The sequence below is a fragment of the Lissotriton helveticus genome, chromosome 8 (genome assembly GCF_964261635.1).
Source record: "Lissotriton helveticus chromosome 8, aLisHel1.1, whole genome shotgun sequence".
In the NCBI taxonomy this organism is placed as follows: Eukaryota; Metazoa; Chordata; class Amphibia; order Caudata; family Salamandridae; genus Lissotriton; species Lissotriton helveticus.
This window is the reverse complement of record NC_136069.1, coordinates 10,777,058-10,796,637: the sequence shown is the minus strand read 5'-3', so window position 1 is coordinate 10,796,637 and position 19,580 is coordinate 10,777,058. Positions and strand designations below refer to the sequence as shown.

The 19,580-nt window shown below is 42.8% G+C and overlaps 1 protein-coding gene across 1 annotated transcript in view; it reads left to right on the top strand.

The window, feature by feature from the left end:
* POGLUT1 (protein O-glucosyltransferase 1) overlaps positions 1 to 19,580 on the top strand; it is an 85,507-nt gene that overhangs the window by 31,325 nt on the left and 34,602 nt on the right. Inside the window, exons 6-7 of the mRNA XM_078656364.1 lie at positions 5,636 to 5,695; positions 6,794 to 6,893. Of these exons, the coding sequence (XP_078512490.1) occupies positions 5,636 to 5,695; positions 6,794 to 6,893 (160 nt within the window). The remainder of the gene's footprint in view (positions 1 to 5,635; positions 5,696 to 6,793; positions 6,894 to 19,580) is intronic.

The window sequence follows — 19,580 nt, the reverse complement described above, 5'->3', positions numbered from 1 at the left end:
GATGATCTGCTTTTGTGTTGCACTTTACTGCCACTGATGTAGCTCTGGGGTGCTGCATCAGCCTGGCTTAGGGGGGAGTTTACATGTGAAGTTGTCTCTAAGCTTTGGTTGAAGCTACATCTTGCAAGCATGGTTACGTTGCCCAGATTTCTTCCTTCCATGCCTTTGTGGTGGAGCACACAGTTGTTGTGAGTCCTATATGGGAAGCGTTTGTGTTGTGTGTGAGAGATTGAGGGATACTGTAAATGTGTTGCCGCGTCTTGGCGCACCGATGTTTGCTGGTGTGAAAAGGAGTGACTGGGATATAAAAGCACACTTCTGCTCGCTGGTCTTTTTGGAATACTTGTATGTTTGGAGCCCTCCGTAATACGGTGGAGAGGGCTGGTGCAGGTGCACTGGGTCATAAGGTGTGGTTCAGGCTGGTGCCATAATGTGTTCACGTCGTGGCGTGTGTTGCGATTTGTCTACGTGAAACCAGCACTTAAGTACACAAGCCCCTGACCTGTACTCTCCAGAGCTTAAATACAACTGGTGCAATCATGGAGTAAGTATGTAAAGGGCCTTGCTGTCACAGGGTTTATGTAGACGGCACCCCAAAGATTGGGATACTGGAATCCTCAGGCCAGATGCCAGTGTATTGTCATCGGTTTCGATAATCCCTTCATGGTATCAGATGTTTAGTTTGTCGACTACTCTCCCGGGGTTGCATAGGCATGTACATTGGGATGGCAGATGAGGGTTTCCTGGGGCAGTTCTGGTCGCGTTCCTTGTGGCTTATGTGCAAACGGGCTTCTCGAGGAGTCCTTCATAAAGGCTTCAGCAAGTGGGCTGTGCTCTTCTTTGTTTTGGTGTAGGACATGATTTACTCTATTTCTCCTCCTGTTTCCATCTCTCCCACCCTGTCTCCACCCTCTGTCTCTTTAACATAACATGTGTATTTGTAAAGCACACATTCACCCGTAGGTATCTCGGCGCTGAATAACAGATGTTTATTGCTGCCCAACTCAATGGTACCCATTTTCTCGACCTCTGAAGGATGAAAGGCTGAGTGGACCTGCCCGGATTTGAACCTGTGACCATGAGGTTTCTACAGTGAACGCATTAGTCCAGTAGGCCACCATACCTGGCTCTCTCCACTCTTCCTAACACGGTTTCCCTCCTCCCTTTCCCTATTCTTCTTCCCTCTTTATCGCTCTATCCCACCTCCCCTTATTTATGTGTTTCTCTCCCATTCTTTACCCCTTTTTCTCTCTTCCCTCTCTGTTGCTCCTGTCATGGCTGTATTAATTCCATGGTCGAGAGCTAGTTTGCAGCCATTACCACAAGACCTTTTAGTTGAAGTATCCTTCTGTGATAGTGCGAACAGCCTTTTTGAAGCTCCGATAACTCCTAGTTGACTCGCTCGGGATGGCTGGCCTCACAGAACTTCAAGATTCTTTGGATTCTTAAGAGATTCGCTAATTTGAATATCTTCTTGCTTGGATGCATTTGTTACCAGGTTTTCTTCTAGGCCGGCAGAGTAAGGATTCATTGGAACAATGTCAAGATATATAGATGTCCCCAGTCAGTCTCAGCAAGGTTCCCTGATTGCTCGTTTTCTCAGCTCGGTTTCAGTACAGTGGATGGGATCTGATCAGCTTCAGTACAGTGGAAGGGATTTTGTCAGTTTCTGTACAGTGGAAGGGATACAGTTGTCTTCAGTACAGTGGAAGGGATCTGGTTGACTTGAGTCCTGTGGACGGGATCTGGTTGACTTGAGTCCAGTGGAAGGGATCTGGCCGGCTTGAGTCCAGTGGCAGGGATCTGGCCGGCTTGAGTCCAGTGGAAGGGATCTGGCCGGCTTGAGTCCAGTGGAAGGGATCTGGCCGGCTTGAGTCCAGTGGAAGGGATCTGGCCGGCTTGAGTCCAGTGGCAGGGATCTGGCCGGCTTGAGTCCAGTGGCAGGGATCTGGCCGGCTTGAGTCCAGTGGCAGGGATCTGGCCGGCTTGAGTCCAGTGGCAGGGATCTGGTTGGCTTGAGTCCAGTGGAAGGGATCTGGCCGGCTTGAGTCCAGTGGCAGGGATCTGGCCGGCTTGAGTCCAGTGGAAGGGATCTGGCCGGCTTGAGTCCAGTGGAAGGGATCTGGCCGGCTTGAGTCCAGTGGCAGGGATCTGGCCGGCTTGAGTCCAGTGGCAGGGATCTGGCCGGCTTGAGTCCAGTGGCAGGGATCTGGCCGGCTTGAGTCCAGTGGCAGGGATCTGGCCGGCTTGAGTCCAGTGGCAGGGATCTGGCCGGCTTGAGTCCAGTGGCAGGGATCTGGCCGGCTTGAGTCCAGTGGCAGGGATCTGGCCGGCTTGAGTCCAGTGGCAGGGATCTGGCCGGCTTGAGTCCAGTGGCAGGGATCTGGCCGGCTTGAGTCCAGTGGCAGGGATCTGGCCGGCTTGAGTCCAGTGGCAGGGATCTGGCCGGCTTCAGTCCTGTGGAAGGGATCTGGCTTTGCAGGGAAGGGAGGTAGATTGTGCTTGCAGGTCAGCAGACTTGGGCGAGGCGCAGTAGAGTATATTACTCATTCTCCACTACCTACTGTATTTTAAAGACACTGGCTTTACTATCACTTTATTTTGCAATCACAAATGTCAAGTAAGTTCCAGATAACGGAAATCAACCTTTTTGAGACATTGGTCGTTTTTTTATTCCGATGGCAGCGGGTGTGGGACGTTTTGGAGGGATCATGTGCTGAGGAACTGCATCTCCAACATGCACGAACAGGTGCTAAATTGCAAGCAAATTTGGAGGTTTGGTGGCACTTCGTGACAGAAATCTGGGTGATGGGGAGCATGTCTGATCGCAAGTCCACTAATAGTGATGTATCTCTGTCTGCCTGAGGGAGCCCAGTGTTCACTGGATGAAGTATATTGGTGATATGTTGCACTCTGATTACTGTTAATTCTGTGCCTACCACTATGTACTGCACTGCGTCTGTATTAGTCACACTGGGGGCAACGACTGTGTCGCTACTGATATTTCAACGCAACACATTGTTGACTATGCTGATTTGTTACCTATGTTTGGTAAAACGATAAAAGGTTTTAAAAAAATTATTCCAATGGAAAACTGTGACATTCCTTTATGATCCCTAATGTCACAGTCTGAGAAATCCTGATATTCAACCTCTCGAACAGTGCAGCCCTCACCCACGCGGTGGCACTTCTAGATTGCATCTCATCCAGGTCTAAACCTCTTTTGTCCACATCATGAAGGCTTAAGACAAATGGGGTTTGCTCCTTATTGTAATAATCTCCCTATGAAAGTGCCTTTTCTGTCACCATGGATCAATTTTTGCTTCTATGATATTGCGTACATATTTTTGTAATGCTTTGCCCGTATAACATTGGATTACAGCCATGTGGTGGAACCCTATGAACTTTCAGCCGCCTTACATATAAGAAACTCTGTTCCTCTCCTCAGACGCCAAGTCTTTCCTCCGTTAAAACGTTACCTCCATCTGCGAATGTCCCCGCTCTTTGAAAGCCTTTTTAGGTCTCGACTGGCGAAAGCGAAAAGGCATAATTAGATAATTATGTGTTGATGTTTAGTTACCTTCTTCAGCTACATTGTGGCCTGCTAGTTCTCTTAAAGGAAACCACAATTTAAATAGTTAGGTTGAGGTTCGTACACAATTTAAATAGTTAGGTTGAGGTTCGTACAGTGGTATCAAAAGATATAAATTCCTAAATATTGGCTCAATTGGAGTAGTGATTAAGCATTCGAGTCAAGATATACACAATATTATGTTTTATTCAACCAATTACTTTTTTTGTTCAAATCTGTTTTTTATTGTGAACACAGCGATAAGCCTACAACCCCGTTTCGGGGCCGGCCGCGCAGAGAAAAGCCAGTAGGTAGTACTAACCAGGGGAGGTGGAACCGTTAACACAGCGCCCTGCCTACAACCCCCGGAGGGGGCCGGCCGCGTAACCAATTACTTTTTATTGTCGTCTTAGCAACTAGGCAACTGATCATTTCATATGACACTTGGGGACAAAGTGAGCGTTCTGTTGATTTTTAAATGATACTCTGAAATGTAAGCTTCATTGACAGTAGTGCCTATCTAAAAGTAGTAATTAATTAATTAATTAATTGTGGGTTTCTAAAGCGCTAGAATAGACTCCCGAAGGAGTATCTCTGCGCTATAGACCGCTGGGGAACCCGTCCTGGCTTTCCCTGTGAGATGGTCCCTTTCTGGGTATCTCCAAGGTGAAACCAGGCATCCCCGGCGTATGTGGGGGGCGGTTGTAGAGATGAGGCAAGCTTAATGCCCAGAGTTGCCGAGTGTGATCCCTGGTTAGAGTAGGCACCGAGGCGAGAATTATCGAGTCCGCTGGCCCTTGGTCCATGACCCTGCCGCGTCGGGAATTGAACCCTGGTCCCGGGCCGTTCTCTGCTTCCGGGTCTGCCGCCTCTAACCAGTGAGCCACACCACTCACTCAGTAATGTCAGTACATATTATGACTGTCTTTCCTGTGCCCCCGATTGATAGGTGTGTTAGAAAATGTAGGCATCAAAGGTAAAACGGTTGGTAGAATCCTCAAATGATAGTGACCGTTTGGACAGGCAATGCTAAAGAATGTGTAACTTTAATCAGGAAGAGGATTTGTGTCCTCGGAGTATGTAGTAGCCTAAAAGAACAAGCATTGAAAATGCAATAGGTCTTGCCTTTGATGAAGTTAGTCATTTGCTTTGCTAATGGTATTGTATAGCAAATCAAATGGCTTTACGTTAATAAAAGGCGAGACCTACTGCATTTTTAATGCTTGTTTATATATAAAGAGAGATTTCAGGCTGCCCTAAATCAGGTGTCCGTACCGCCTGCAGTCCTGTGTATTCTGTGTATAGCCATAAATGTACTCTTGTGCACTATGATGGTTGCAGCATTTTGTGAAAGGCACTGGTAGTGAACCTCTCCACACCGCCACTACCAATGCCGCAAAGGCTGCAGCCTCCCACTGCACCCCCACACACCCAGACAGAAGAGGTCACACTGGAAGACCAACCGGGTGTCCGTCTCCTTCTCCTTCCTCGCGGCCAAAGCATGGAACGCCCTTCCGCTCCACCTCAGACAGACAACATCGCTCCCCATCTTCGCAAGAAACCTCAAAACCTGGCTCTTCGACAGACCCCCTCCTTGATGGAATGGAACCTGCACCCCCCCCCCCCCCCCCACCCCTAGCGCCTTGAGACCCTTACGGGTGAGTAGTCGCGCTTTAACAAACTCCTGATTGATTGATTGATAGGTTTTCTCACACTCTTGCTCAGAGCACACACGGCACCTGCAGTGCAAGGTTCTTTCGTGCTCACTCAGAAATGCAGTAGTGACCGCTGCAGGCCCAGCATTGCACACACAGACACACCCCTCCTTCGATACGAACCGCAGCAGTGCAAGCAACACGCACACTACAAGTCGCAATCTCCTGCTAGGTATAGTGTATTCTGTACCACTGCAAGCTTTGCGCACACTCTCAGACCAGGTATTCATACATACTTTGCCCTCGATCTGGCATGGCTGGTACTTTGTACCCCACACCCCCTGCTTGACGAGGAAGCCAATCAGTTGTACACTTTCCCATCAGCTCTCCTTATTGCTTTATCCCCCAGGTCTGCCGACCAGTGGCCATGGGAGAAGAAGGTCCCCAAAGGTTACTTCAGAGGATCCAGGTAAGGGCTGTAAATTCATCCTTGTTACAATGCAGCGGCGTCAAGTCCTCGCAGTGCGAGGCGAGCAGCTCCGCTGTGGAGAAAGCACAGGAAAGTGTCCAGTGCTGTGCGACCCTCAGAGGTAGTTCTTAACTAGCAGATTTGTATTGATTAACTCGTCGTTGGCACGCTTCTTGCTTTTTTACCTGCTGGTTTGTGCCAATCGTGAATCAATATCGATCTCTCTCTTTGTTGCTTGGTAGATATATACAAAGTGCAGATGTGCAGAGTGCAGTATGCTGTGTTATTACCATTGTTGAGTGTGGGGAGGGCCTTGGTGAGTCACGGTGCTCCTCCTTGCCCCATCAATAGCAATAAATACAATATAATACTCCGAGAATCTGCTTATATGCGTTATACCATGGTAGTTTTTTTTCCTGTGTACTCGTTTTAACAAAAGGTATTTAACCAAAACCAGGATGTGACGAGTTACAATTGTGCATCACGGTGAAATCATATTAAAGAGATCTTGTGACTATTGGAATTGGAATCGGTATTTATAAAGCGCGACTGTCGCTTCGGAAGAAGCATCCTGGCGCTAACTGGAAGGTGAGCGGAGGGGGGAGAATTTAAGGCAGGATTAGATGGCGTCCCGCACATACTCGTCTGATAAGCTGAAGATCCATGTTTTCAGTTGTTTCCTGAAATATTAGGAAAGGTGTCTCCCTGTGGAAAGTAATTGTTACATGCACTGCATAAGACAGTAAATACTGCTTTTCTCATGGCAATTTTGCTTCACTGTAGTAATAAACTTCAGTTTGACCATTGCACTGTAGTGATACACGTGTGAATGTGCATTTATTAGTAAATAGGCTCGATTTAATGTTATCGTACCACATTTATTTTCACTGCGATGGCGTAAATCTACTTATACCATGCAGTGAAAATAATTGTGGTCCAATAATACGTTATTCAGTGTGTATGCTTTTGCTTTGATTGTTGCATTATTGTGTTGTTATGGGACATTCCATTATGTGTTGCGTGACACTTATAAAACACACCTGCGCTGTATGGTTTCGTGGTGGTGCCTTAAATAAATATATATGTACCTTTTTTCAGAACCAGTCCTGAGCGGGACCCCCTGATCCTCCTATCCCGTGAGAACCCGGACCTGGTGGATGCTGAATATACAAAGAACCAGGCCTGGAAGTCTGAAAAGGTGAGTGCTTCCCTGGTCCCTTCTGCATCGCCTGCTGAGCGTCTGTTTCTTCCTGCCTGAGAGTGCTTTGATTGAGGACGTCTCTATGGTTTGGCGGCATCTGCTGCTTCTTGCTGTATCCACACAAGTATTGTTTATCTGAACAGATACACCTATTGTGAACTAGAAAACTCAGAGAACCAACGATCACTGCTAAATGAGGTGGACAAGAGGAACAGAAATGCGCCTGGCACCCTCGCTCTCACTACACTACTCCGTTGCTGTGCATCTCCTCTATTGTGCTATCTCTGACCACTGCAAGGCTGCCACATCTCTGTCAACACTATGCAAGGCTCCTATAGACCTGGGAGGATGAGGAGAATTCCGGTCCAGTATTCAGATTCCTCTAACTTCAAATAATCTAAGTCCGGGTATACTGTTGCGCATGGACTAGTCAGATACTCAATGTTTGGTCTGGTAGTTGTCACTGGTAGTGTTTACTCATAGGAGCAAGTGCCCTCACCCACCTGAAAGTGTCATGCTTTATCACCGGGCGGCTCCTTGGTGGACTGGCGCTGGAATGCCCAACGGACCCCGCGAGAGGGCACTTTGCTGGAGATCTTTTTGTAACCAAAAAGTCAAAGGGAAATCCCTGGGGTGTATCAATACGTTACTGGTGTCAATGCTCGCACGGTTGCACTATAGTCCCCAGTTAACAGGTTACTGTAGGTCACCGTCAGAAGAACAGAGAATTTTATAATGATTCCCACAACGAAAAGTACTTGTTAACAATCTAGATTTTTTATTAAAAATAAAACAACAATTTACAATAAAAATGTACACATTTAAAATTTCAAAGGAACCTTTCCCTGAAAAGTAAAAAGTAATCAACAAGATGTCATTGAATGATAAAAAACTGTAAAGCATATAAGTATATTCACATTACATTGCATATCATGAGCACACACATTGGTTATTATAGACAATACATATAAGAAAAGGAAAAGAAAAAAGACCCCTTAAAACGGTGGCACTTTGATGTTTCTACCACAATTGATTCCTGGATCCACTAACAGAAAATGGCCTGTATATTATAACACACATGTGACAATAATATATGTGCATCCAGTGCGTTTGGGCTAAAGGTGGATTCTCTCATATAGAAATGCGTCGACGCGTTTCGGTGCTTTGCACTTGGTAATGTGGCACCTTCCTCAGGACTTCTTGATAGGGGTTTTCCGTACAAGAAAGACTTCACTTTCCCTGTATATGGGGCGAAATAATATCATGTCAGAGTCTATTTGGCCCTAAATTCATAGTCATATTCTCTACATACTTTTATCTCCTTTATTATACTGATGCTCAGGATATATTCATGTTAGCCCTCCTCAATGACCAATGGTGTGAGCCTCTTCAATTTTCCTTGATGTGGGTACCATCTATAATTGCTCTTAACATTAGGAAACTCCACAATTAATAAATATACCAGTGGTGTACAATTGATATTACCATTGAACTAATTGGAAGTCATATGCAACATTTCATTCCCTTCAAATACTATTCGTATGTGGAAATCATTGCTAGAAAGGGGGGGACTCCAAAAATACGGAGTGAGGAGTGCAAGTTATATATATGTTGGGTAATACCAACTACCTCACCTAAATATAGGCGAAAGGATGGAACACCGTTCCTTTATCGGTGGGTCCTGGGCGCCAGTTAGGTCGTTCCAGGGCAGTCGCTGTAGGATCACAGGCTGTGTTTGGCCTAAGGGTAGATATAACAGATATTCAAAAACCGGGCTTAAAATTTGTTCTGCACTCCAGGGTGGTATCTAATGTTCACTCATTACCTCTGTGTGATCTTTCAGGCTTCTATTGGTGATATTCTTTTATCCTCAAATTTGGTCTTGTCTTTTTCTTTATTTTTTTTCGTTTTAAAAACTCTTTTATCTGATTGGAGAGAGATGATATGTTTCTATGTCTCTGTGGTACAGATAATTGGCATTCTTATATGGTCGTTTAACACTTATTCTTACCTTCAATGATTTTAAAACTCGCTTTGAACGGGCATATATAGGGGGCCTCGCTGAAACTGGATATGTTCTGATAGGATCAAAAAAAAACATACATTTGGTAGAGTGAAAGGATCGCTATTGTTAAATTCATTGTTTAATTATTCAGACTCATTCTGGGTTATAGGCGATAGTATTATTTCTCCGAGAAGGGTAATGCACCTGCTACCTAATTCCAATCGAATTCAAAGGTTATTAGGCATATTTTAAAAATGGGTTTCCTATATCTGCCCCAATTCACCCTCCTTTCTGAGGCACCAAAGAAAGGAACAAAGCGCCTGTTTGCATTTTCTCGTAGTTTTCTATATCTTAATGCACTGCATACAAGGCTGCTTGCCAGAAGTGAAAGGGTGTTATGCGTTAGCCCTATTTGTTTGACAGACGCTAGTTACATGTGCTTTAAAGAACAGAGCGCCTGTTAGCATTTTCTCGTAGTTTTCTACATCTTAATACACTGCATACAAGGCTGCTTGCCAGTAATAAAAGAATGTTATGTGTTAGCCCTACTTGTTTAAAAGACGCTGGTTACATGTGCTTTAATGAAACCCTCCTCGCTTTTTTTCATTCCCCTTAGACTAAAGCGAAAGATAAAAGAACGGACGCCGAGGGCGCCTGCATGAGTTTTAACATAGTGCTACTACATCTCTTTGTAGGCTGTTAGTGTGAGCGCTCGCTCCGACTGAAATGCTGTTCCCGTTTGACAGGCGCCAGTTACACGCCCTGTACACGGACTCCTTTCCCTATATCATATCCCCATTTCCTAAGGGTTTTCTCGTTCTTACCTTTGTGCGTGTGGCGCCTCGTTTCTGCCTCGTTCAAACTGCACTCTAGCGAGTATGCCACCCGCTCGGCTATTTATGTTAGATTGATTACTCAAATTACTCACAGCTGGTCAATTGACTCGTGAGCAGGGCGTGATTTATGTGAGCGGTGTCGCCATCTTTGAGTGGAGCCCGCTTTTACTGTATATCTATTGTGTTAAGTAAATGATTTCCCCACATTTATTTGATAAATGGATCAGTTGGTCTACATATTGTTTTAATTTAACCCAATAATGGCCTTCTTTATTTAGATGGATTGTTTTGTCTTTTATCCGATCCCTATTTTTATCATATTTAGTTTCCATTATCTTAAGTGGGTTATGCCGCGTTCATTATTGTGGGTATTAATCCTAATGTTATATTAGTGTGTAGGGTGTTATAAATCGTAGGATTCCTGATTTTACACAGCCAACTTAAAACTAAAGGCTAGCAATATTGGGTTTTTACCTATGTTAAGCAATGGTGTTAGCCACTGATGATATTCGCTACTGATCTGATGTTTTAGTAGTGACAATAACACTGTTGTTTGACTGATGGCCCGCGGAATAAGATCCTTCCCTACATTTGGCATTCATAATTGCTGTTGTGTACCCTCCACATTTATTCTTATTATTATGTATTTGTCTTCCTTCTTATATTTAAATGGATTACTCATATTTGAACTAATTTCATATTATTCATAGACCATTTACAGAGGGGATATACTTTTCCGCATCAGATAAGGGTTTCCCATTCTTCCCTCGAGTTGAGGCCTTTTTTAATGGTGTTAAACTTGATTATGTACCACTGTTCTTGCTGCTTACGTCTGGTGGTACTATCACCTAGCCTGGTTAATTCCTTTATCCGTTCTATGATGACCCACCTGAGGTCTTTCTCACTATGGCCTTTTTCTCTCCAATGCGCCACCAGGGGGGCATTTTCCTTATTATTTTTGATCGCCGATTTATGTTCGCCAATCCTTACTCGTACCTCCCTACCTGTTTCCCCAATATAAGCTTCTTCACATGGGCATAGGATCATGTATATCGCATTCTTTGTTCGACAATTATTTAGTGTGGTGATGTCATGTGTGACACCATTATGCACCACTTTTTTAGTGACTACACAAAGGTCACATATGCTGCAGTTACCGCATTTGTTATTTCCCACTGCTCTATTGCCCGTGAGTGTTGTCTGGTTTTCTACCACGTCATCCCTGTACGTGTGTACCAGGTTGGATCGCAGGTTTTTGTTTTTCCTATATGCAAACAGTGGACGTTCTAAGGTACTAGTGTCTGGTCCGTTGTTAAGAATTTTCCAATTATGGTTGATTATATTCTTTACTTGGTTGGTTATGGAGGAATGTTGGCTGACCATTACTATTTTATCTAGTACATTCTTTTTCTCCTTTTTAGTTAGTAGGCTGTCCCTGTTATAATAGCGAGCCCTCTTGAAAGAATGCTCAATCAGTTTCCTTGGATATCCTCGTTCCCTGAACTTCTTTTTCATATCACCGGCGTGTTTGTGGAAGTCTGCCAGATCTGTACAATTTCTTCTCAGGCGAAGAAATTCTCCAAATGGTATTGAGTCTTTTTGGCTCTTAGGGTGGTAGCTGTGGTAGTGAAGGATGGTATTACGATCCGATTCCTTTTTGTAAAGCTCTACTTTGAGTTGTTTGTCCTCACTTTTGATGCTAATATCCAGAAAGTTTACCTTTGTTTTACTATATGTTGCTGTAAATCTGAGATTTGGGTCTCCCAAATTCAGCCATGACAGAAAGTCTTCTAGTGACTCTGTGTTTCCCAGCCAGATAAAAAATATGTCATCGATGAAGCGAGCCCAGTTTCTGATATTCTCAAAAAAAGGACTCACTTCATTGTATATGTGCTTGTTTTCAAACAAGCTGACATATATGAAGGCCAGGCTCGGCGCACAGGTAGCGCCCATGCTGGTCCCTTTCTTCTGAATATACAGGTCTTTCTTGAAGAGGAAAATGTTGTTGAGGAGTACCATTGACACACATTCAACGATAAACTGTTTATTCCCTCCTATGATCTCAGTTTCTTCTAAAAGACTGCTAACTGCTGTGATAGTATCTTGTTGGGGTATATTTGTGTAGAGTGACTCTACGTCGAGAGTCACCATATATTCATTATCCTCGTCAAAATTGGTACCTTCAATCTTTGATATCATGTCTGCGGTATCGCGGATATAGGACTTCTGTTTTTCAACTAAAGGTTTTAAAAATCTATCCGCATACTGGCTTAATGGTTCCAGTAGCGAGTCTATCGAGGCTACTATTGGTCTTAGAGGTGGATCAGTTAAGCTTTTGTGAACTTTTGGTAGTCCATACATGGCGGGAGTTTTTGGATTTGGATTACTCAAAAATTTCCATTCGTCTTCAGTGATCCTGTTGTGGTATTTGACACCATTGACTACGAACGTAGAGTAGGGTACCTCCTAGCAAATGAGGAGCACTACAACAGGGTCCATCAGTCTAGACTGTACAAACTTAAAAAAGACGTTGAAACTTTGCTCCAAACCACCCTAGAGGAAGGCAGGATCACTGAAGACGAATGGAAATTTTTGAGTAATCCAAATCCAAAAACTCCCGCCATGTATGGACTACCAAAAGTTCACAAAAGCTTAACTGATCCACCTCTAAGACCAATAGTAGCCTCGATAGACTCGCTACTGGAACCATTAAGCCAGTATGCGGATAGATTTTTAAAACCTTTAGTTGAAAAACAGAAGTCCTATATCCGCGATACCGCAGACATGATATCAAAGATTGAAGGTACCAATTTTGACGAGGATAATGAATATATGGTGACTCTCGACGTAGAGTCACTCTACACAAATATACCCCAACAAGATACTATCACAGCAGTTAGCAGTCTTTTAGAAGAAACTGAGATCATAGGAGGGAATAAACAGTTTATCGTTGAATGTGTGTCAATGGTACTCCTCAACAACATTTTCCTCTTCAAGAAAGACCTGTATATTCAGAAGAAAGGGACCAGCATGGGCGCTACCTGTGCGCCGAGCCTGGCCTGCATATATGTCAGCTTGTTTGAAAACAAGCACATATACAATGAAGTGAGTCCTTTTTTTGAGAATATCAGAAACTGGGCTCGCTTCATCGATGACATATTTTTTATCTGGCTGGGAAACACAGAGTCACTAGAAGACTTTCTGTCATGGCTGAATTTGGGAGACCCAAATCTCAGATTTACAGCAACATATAGTAAAACAAAGGTAAACTTTCTGGATATTAGCATCAAAAGTGAGGACAAACAACTCAAAGTAGAGCTTTACAAAAAGGAATCGGATCGTAATACCATCCTTCACTACCACAGCTACCACCCTAAGAGCCAAAAAGACTCAATACCATTTGGAGAATTTCTTCGCCTGAGAAGAAATTGTACAGATCTGGCAGACTTCCACAAACACGCCGGTGATATGAAAAAGAAGTTCAGGGAACGAGGATATCCAAGGAAACTGATTGAGCATTCTTTCAAGAGGGCTCGCTATTATAACAGGGACAGCCTACTAACTAAAAAGGAGAAAAAGAATGTACTAGATAAAATAGTAATGGTCAGCCAACATTCCTCCATAACCAACCAAGTAAAGAATATAATCAACCATAATTGGAAAATTCTTATCAACGGACCAGACACTAGTACCTTAGAACGTCCACTGTTTGCATATAGGAAAAACAAAAACCTGCGATCCAACCTGGTACACACGTACAGGGATGACGTGGTAGAAAACCAGACAACACTCACGGGCAATAGAGCAGTGGGAAATAACAAATGCGGTAACTGCAGCATATGTGACCTTTGTGTAGTCACTAAAAAAGTGGTGCATAATGGTGTCACACATGACATCACCACACTAAATAATTGTCGAACAAAGAATGCGATATACATGATCCTATGCCCATGTGAAGAAGCTTATATTGGGGAAACAGGTAGGGAGGTACGAGTAAGGATTGGCGAACATAAATCGGCGATCAAAAATAATAAGGAAAATGCCCCCCTGGTGGCGCATTGGAGAGAAAAAGGCCATAGTGAGAAAGACCTCAGGTGGGTCATCATAGAACGGATAAAGGAATTAACCAGGCTAGGTGATAGTACCACCAGACGTAAGCAGCAAGAACAGTGGTACATAATCAAGTTTAACACCATTAAAAAAGGCCTCAACTCGAGGGAAGAATGGGAAACCCTTATCTGATGCGGAAAAGTATATCCCCTCTGTAAATGGTCTATGAATAATATGAAATTAGTTCAAATATGAGTAATCCATTTAAATATAAGAAGGAAGACAAATACATAATAATAAGAATAAATGTGGAGGGTACACAACAGCAATTATGAATGCCAAATGTAGGGAAGGATCTTATTCCGCGGGCCATCAGTCAAACAACAGTGTTATTGTCACTACTAAAACATCAGATCAGTAGCGAATATCATCAGTGGCTAACACCATTGCTTAACATAGGTAAAAACCCAATATTGCTAGCCTTTAGTTTTAAGTTGGCTGTGTAAAATCAGGAATCCTACGATTTATAACACCCTACACACTAATATAACATTAGGATTAATACCCACAATAATGAACGCGGCATAACCCACTTAAGATAATGGAAACTAAATATGATAAAAATAGGGATCGGATAAAAGACAAAACAATCCATCTAAATAAAGAAGGCCATTATTGGGTTAAATTAAAACAATATGTAGACCAACTGATCCATTTATCAAATAAATGTGGGGAAATCATTTACTTAACACAATAGATATACAGTAAAAGCGGGCTCCACTCAAAGATGGCGACACCGCTCACATAAATCACGCCCTGCTCACGAGTCAATTGACCAGCTGTGAGTAATTTGAGTAATCAATCTAACATAAATAGCCGAGCGGGTGGCATACTCGCTAGAGTGCAGTTTGAACGAGGCAGAAACGAGGCGCCACACGCACAAAGGTAAGAACGAGAAAACCCTTAGGAAATGGGGATATGATATAGGGAAAGGAGTCCGTGTACAGGGCGTGTAACTGGCGCCTGTCAAACGGGAACAGCATTTCAGTCGGAGCGAGCGCTCACACTAACAGCCTACAAAGAGATGTAGTAGCACTATGTTAAAACTCATGCAGGCGCCCTCGGCGTCCGTTCTTTTATCTTTCGCTTTAGTCTAAGGGGAATGAAAAAAAGCGAGGAGGGTTTCATTAAAGCACATGTAACCAGCGTCTTTTAAACAAGTAGGGCTAACACATAACATTCTTTTATTACTGGCAAGCAGCCTTGTATGCAGTGTATTAAGATGTAGAAAACTACGAGAAAATGCAAACAGGCGCTTTGTTCCTTTCTTTGGTGCCTCAGAAAGGAGGGTGAATTGGGGCAGATATAGGAAACCCATTTTTAAAATATGCCTAATAACCTTTGAATTCGATTGGAATTAGGTAGCAGGTGCATTACCCTTCTCGGAGAAATAATACTATCGCCTATAACCCAGAATGAGTCTGAATAATTAAACAATGAATTTAACAATAGCGATCCTTTCACTCTACCAAATGTATGTTTTTTTTTGATCCTATCAGAACATATCCAGTTTCAGCGAGGCCCCCTATATATGCCCGTTCAAAGCGAGTTTTAAAATCATTGAAGGTAAGAATAAGTGTTAAACGACCATATAAGAATGCCAATTATCTGTACCACAGAGACATAGAAACATATCATCTCTCTCCAATCAGATAAAAGAGTTTTTAAAACGAAAAAAAATAAAGAAAAAGACAAGACCAAATTTGAGGATAAAAGAATATCACCAATAGAAGCCTGAAAGATCACACAGAGGTAATGAGTGAACATTAGATACCACCCTGGAGTGCAGAACAAATTTTAAGCCCGGTTTTTGAATATCTGTTATATCTACCCTTAGGCCAAACACAGCCTGTGATCCTACAGCGACTGCCCTGGAACGACCTAACTGGCGCCCAGGACCCACCGATAAAGGAACGGTGTTCCATCCTTTCGCCTATATTTAGGTGAGGTAGTTGGTATTACCCAACATATATATAACTTGCACTCCTCACTCCGTATTTTTGGAGTCCCCCCCTTTCTAGCAATGATTTCCACATACGAATAGTATTTGAAGGGAATGAAATGTTGCATATGACTTCCAATTAGTTCAATGGTAATATCAATTGTACACCACTGGTATATTTATTAATTGTGGAGTTTCCTAATGTTAAGAGCAATTATAGATGGTACCCACATCAAGGAAAATTGAAGAGGCTCACACCATTGGTCATTGAGGAGGGCTAACATGAATATATCCTGAGCATCAGTATAATAAAGGAGATAAAAGTATGTAGAGAATATGACTATGAATTTAGGGCCAAATAGACTCTGACATGATATTATTTCGCCCCATATACAGGGAAAGTGAAGTCTTTCTTGTACGGAAAACCCCTATCAAGAAGTCCTGAGGAAGGTGCCACATTACCAAGTGCAAAGCACCGAAACGCGTCGACGCATTTCTATATGAGAGAATCCACCTTTAGCCCAAACGCACTGGATGCACATATATTATTGTCACATGTGTGTTATAATATACAGGCCATTTTCTGTTAGTGGATCCAGGAATCAATTGTGGTAGAAACATCAAAGTGCCACCGTTTTAAGGGGTCTTTTTTCTTTTCCTTTTCTTATATGTATTGTCTATAATAACCAATGTGTGTGCTCATGATATGCAATGTAATGTGAATATACTTATATGCTTTACAGTTTTTTATCATTCAATGACATCTTGTTGATTACTTTTTACTTTTCAGGGAAAGGTTCCTTTGAAATTTTAAATGTGTACATTTTTATTGTAAATTGTTGTTTTATTTTTAATAAAAAATCTAGATTGTTAACAAGTACTTTTCGTTGTGGGAATCATTATAAAATTCTCTGTTCTTCTGACGGTGACCTACAGTAACCTGTTAACTGGGGACTATAGTGCAACCGTGCGAGCATTGACACCAGTAACGTATTGATACACCCCAGAGATTTCCCTTTGACTTTTTGTCCTTCGTGCCCTGTTCCCTGGCGACAGTGGGGTAACCTCTCTTGTGAGATCTTTTTGTAACCGCCAGAGGAGGACTTGGGATGTCAGTCTGGTGAAATGATTAGAAGAAGTGCGTTAAAATGGACTATAGACCTGGTGAGGCTATACATTTATAGGAATCCAAGTATATGTCAAATTAAAAACCGTGTCAGAAACTCATGGACACGGTGATCCAAGTCTCTCGGCGAAAAAGTAGGTATTGATCCGTGTTATTGGTCGGCGTGTTTAACATGAGCAACAACAAGGATAACTTGGACGCTATTCAAAGTTGCCACAATCCTGACAGTGCCGTGTAAGACTCACACCAACTCGCCTGGTTCGCTGTGAAGCTGCCAACTCAACCACTCGGGTGAGCCTGGAACTCACCTGCGTGCTCCCCTCAGACCTGTCTTTGGGTTCCACAACTTTTCTGACAAATGATTATGGTGTTATCTTTCACTGCACTTCCAGGGTAGTACTGGGTTCCAGTTTTAAGTGAAATTTGTTCAAAGATTGTAGGTACAGTTGCAGAGAACTCATTTTCACTCAGGGGGCGGGGATCCCAACAGGTGTGGGATGATGCAGGTTTGTCGACTTTCCTTTCTTCATAAATTGTAGGTTTTACCTGTTAAGTGCGGTGTGAGCCAATGCAGCCGTGTTGGTGCATTACCAGATCACCTTTCTCCAACGTGAGTCATGGAATGCTCTACAAATAAGTGATGTATCTCTATAGATTCACTTGCTTGGCCCACTCATTCTATGTAGTTTTTACATCCACATAAGTGCAGAAGACTTGAAAAGTAAATAGTGTGGATTTTGAATAGAGTTTGTCTTCAAACCATCCTTTTGTGATGTTGGAACCCAGAATACTCTCGATTCAGCACACTCCCCGCATACTCTCGATTCAGCACACTCCCCGCATACTCTCGATTCAGCACACTCCCTGCAGAGTTATGTTCTTTAGCTTCTTCAGTCCAAGAGTGGGCAGTGGGACATTTAGTTAACAAGTGAACAAGAGGTGGGATGGTGATTCCTCGCTGAGGTTGGAGGGCATTAGCATCTCCGGGAATCCTTTTGTATTGTAAGACTGTCCATAAAAATGTCCATTACTTTGAACATAATTTACTATGGTAGAGTTTGCTGCAGTGAAGGAAAAGGAGCCGTTTATGTTGTGCGCAGTTAAAGCTATACCTATGCCATCGGTGGGAGCCATTACTAGAATTTCCACTGGCTTCTCTAAGCTATTAAAAAAGAACACTTTGTCCCATGGGAGGTTGTTTTCAGGCTAAGAATTGAAATAAAGGAAACCCACACTAGCAGAAATAGAATCCGCACTGAAAGATGCTCAGTTCAAAAAGCGACATCTCAAGCCTGACTAGAACTGTGAATGCAGGCCTCGAAAAATACCAAAAATGTTACATGACCTGCAGGTCTAGTGACTTAATCTACTCGACCTATTCGTAATGCTCTTGGCTCATAAACTGGTTACAAATTATGTGATCGTAGGCAAATATTTAAATTCACTGAGCCGCCTTTACCACATAAGAGAGCACCTTCAAATATGCAAGTTCAGCGTGTCTGCGGTAGAAAAAACACTTTTGTTTGATTTAATAGACTAAATGTTTTCTCCATATATAATACAAATCTAGACACCTACACGATGCACATGACCGCTGACTTGCCTCTTAGTTCATTCATCGCATTGTCATCATGACGGGGGCAGGAATGTTTCTCAAATCATTTTTTATAAATACCTGAAGCATGAAGTGGTAGTAAACTTATTTGCAATCAGCAGATTTTCCATTGAAATGGCCACAACATTTCCCACCAACATCTGGTTTTACTGCTAAAACTATATACTCCGTAATGTTTGGAAATCAAGTTTCTGCAAGTATGTCATTTGCACATCACCAAGTAAAGTGTTCTGATTAGTTTTGCTCATATTCAAATCTTTGTTTGCATCACACTTCTTATTAAAACATTTTTTTTTAAATTCCTGATATATTTTGAAGTACTTCCACTATTCATTTACAAGCTGTTTAAATTATGTGTTAGAAACAAAACGGACATCATACAGCTTTTTGTTTCACAATGATTGTCAGACAGCTCACTGGACAAAAACCTCCAACTGTAATAAGTGAAAGAATAGTAAACACCATTTTTGTGGATAACATAAGATAAAGTATTAGTAAAAAGACAAACTGACATTTGACCTCTGTCCTTGAACAGACAGGAAATCTGTCGAGATGAAAACAACATTTATTGCCCATTTCATTTCTGAATAAACAGAACACTGGTTCCTTCCAGCTTAAGTTAACTCGCCAGAACGGAGGAGTAAGTGCTAAAAATAGCTCGACCTGATAAAATCTGACTCGCCATAGTGAGTGGGCGAGTAGATTTTTCGAGGCTGCCGTGGCACGAGGTATCTCTCTAATCCATAGTTTGAGTACAACCATTTCTGTAGGAAACTAGAAGGAACAGGAGAAGCAAACGCCCCTCATGATAATAGAGCTGCATTGATTGTTGGTGATAATGCTTCAAAACAAAGGACACCAGCGTCTGTAAATCTCCGTACTCAGACCAGAAGTACGTACACTTTTCCTACATAATCCATCTAATGGAGACACGCCTTGTTGGAGAGCTGTGGTACCACTTGGAGAATTGGGCAGCCACAGCTGGCCTTAACAACAACTGGTCTCATTGTGGTAGGGGGTTACCTTGCAAACCTTCACTGTCTCCTTCCG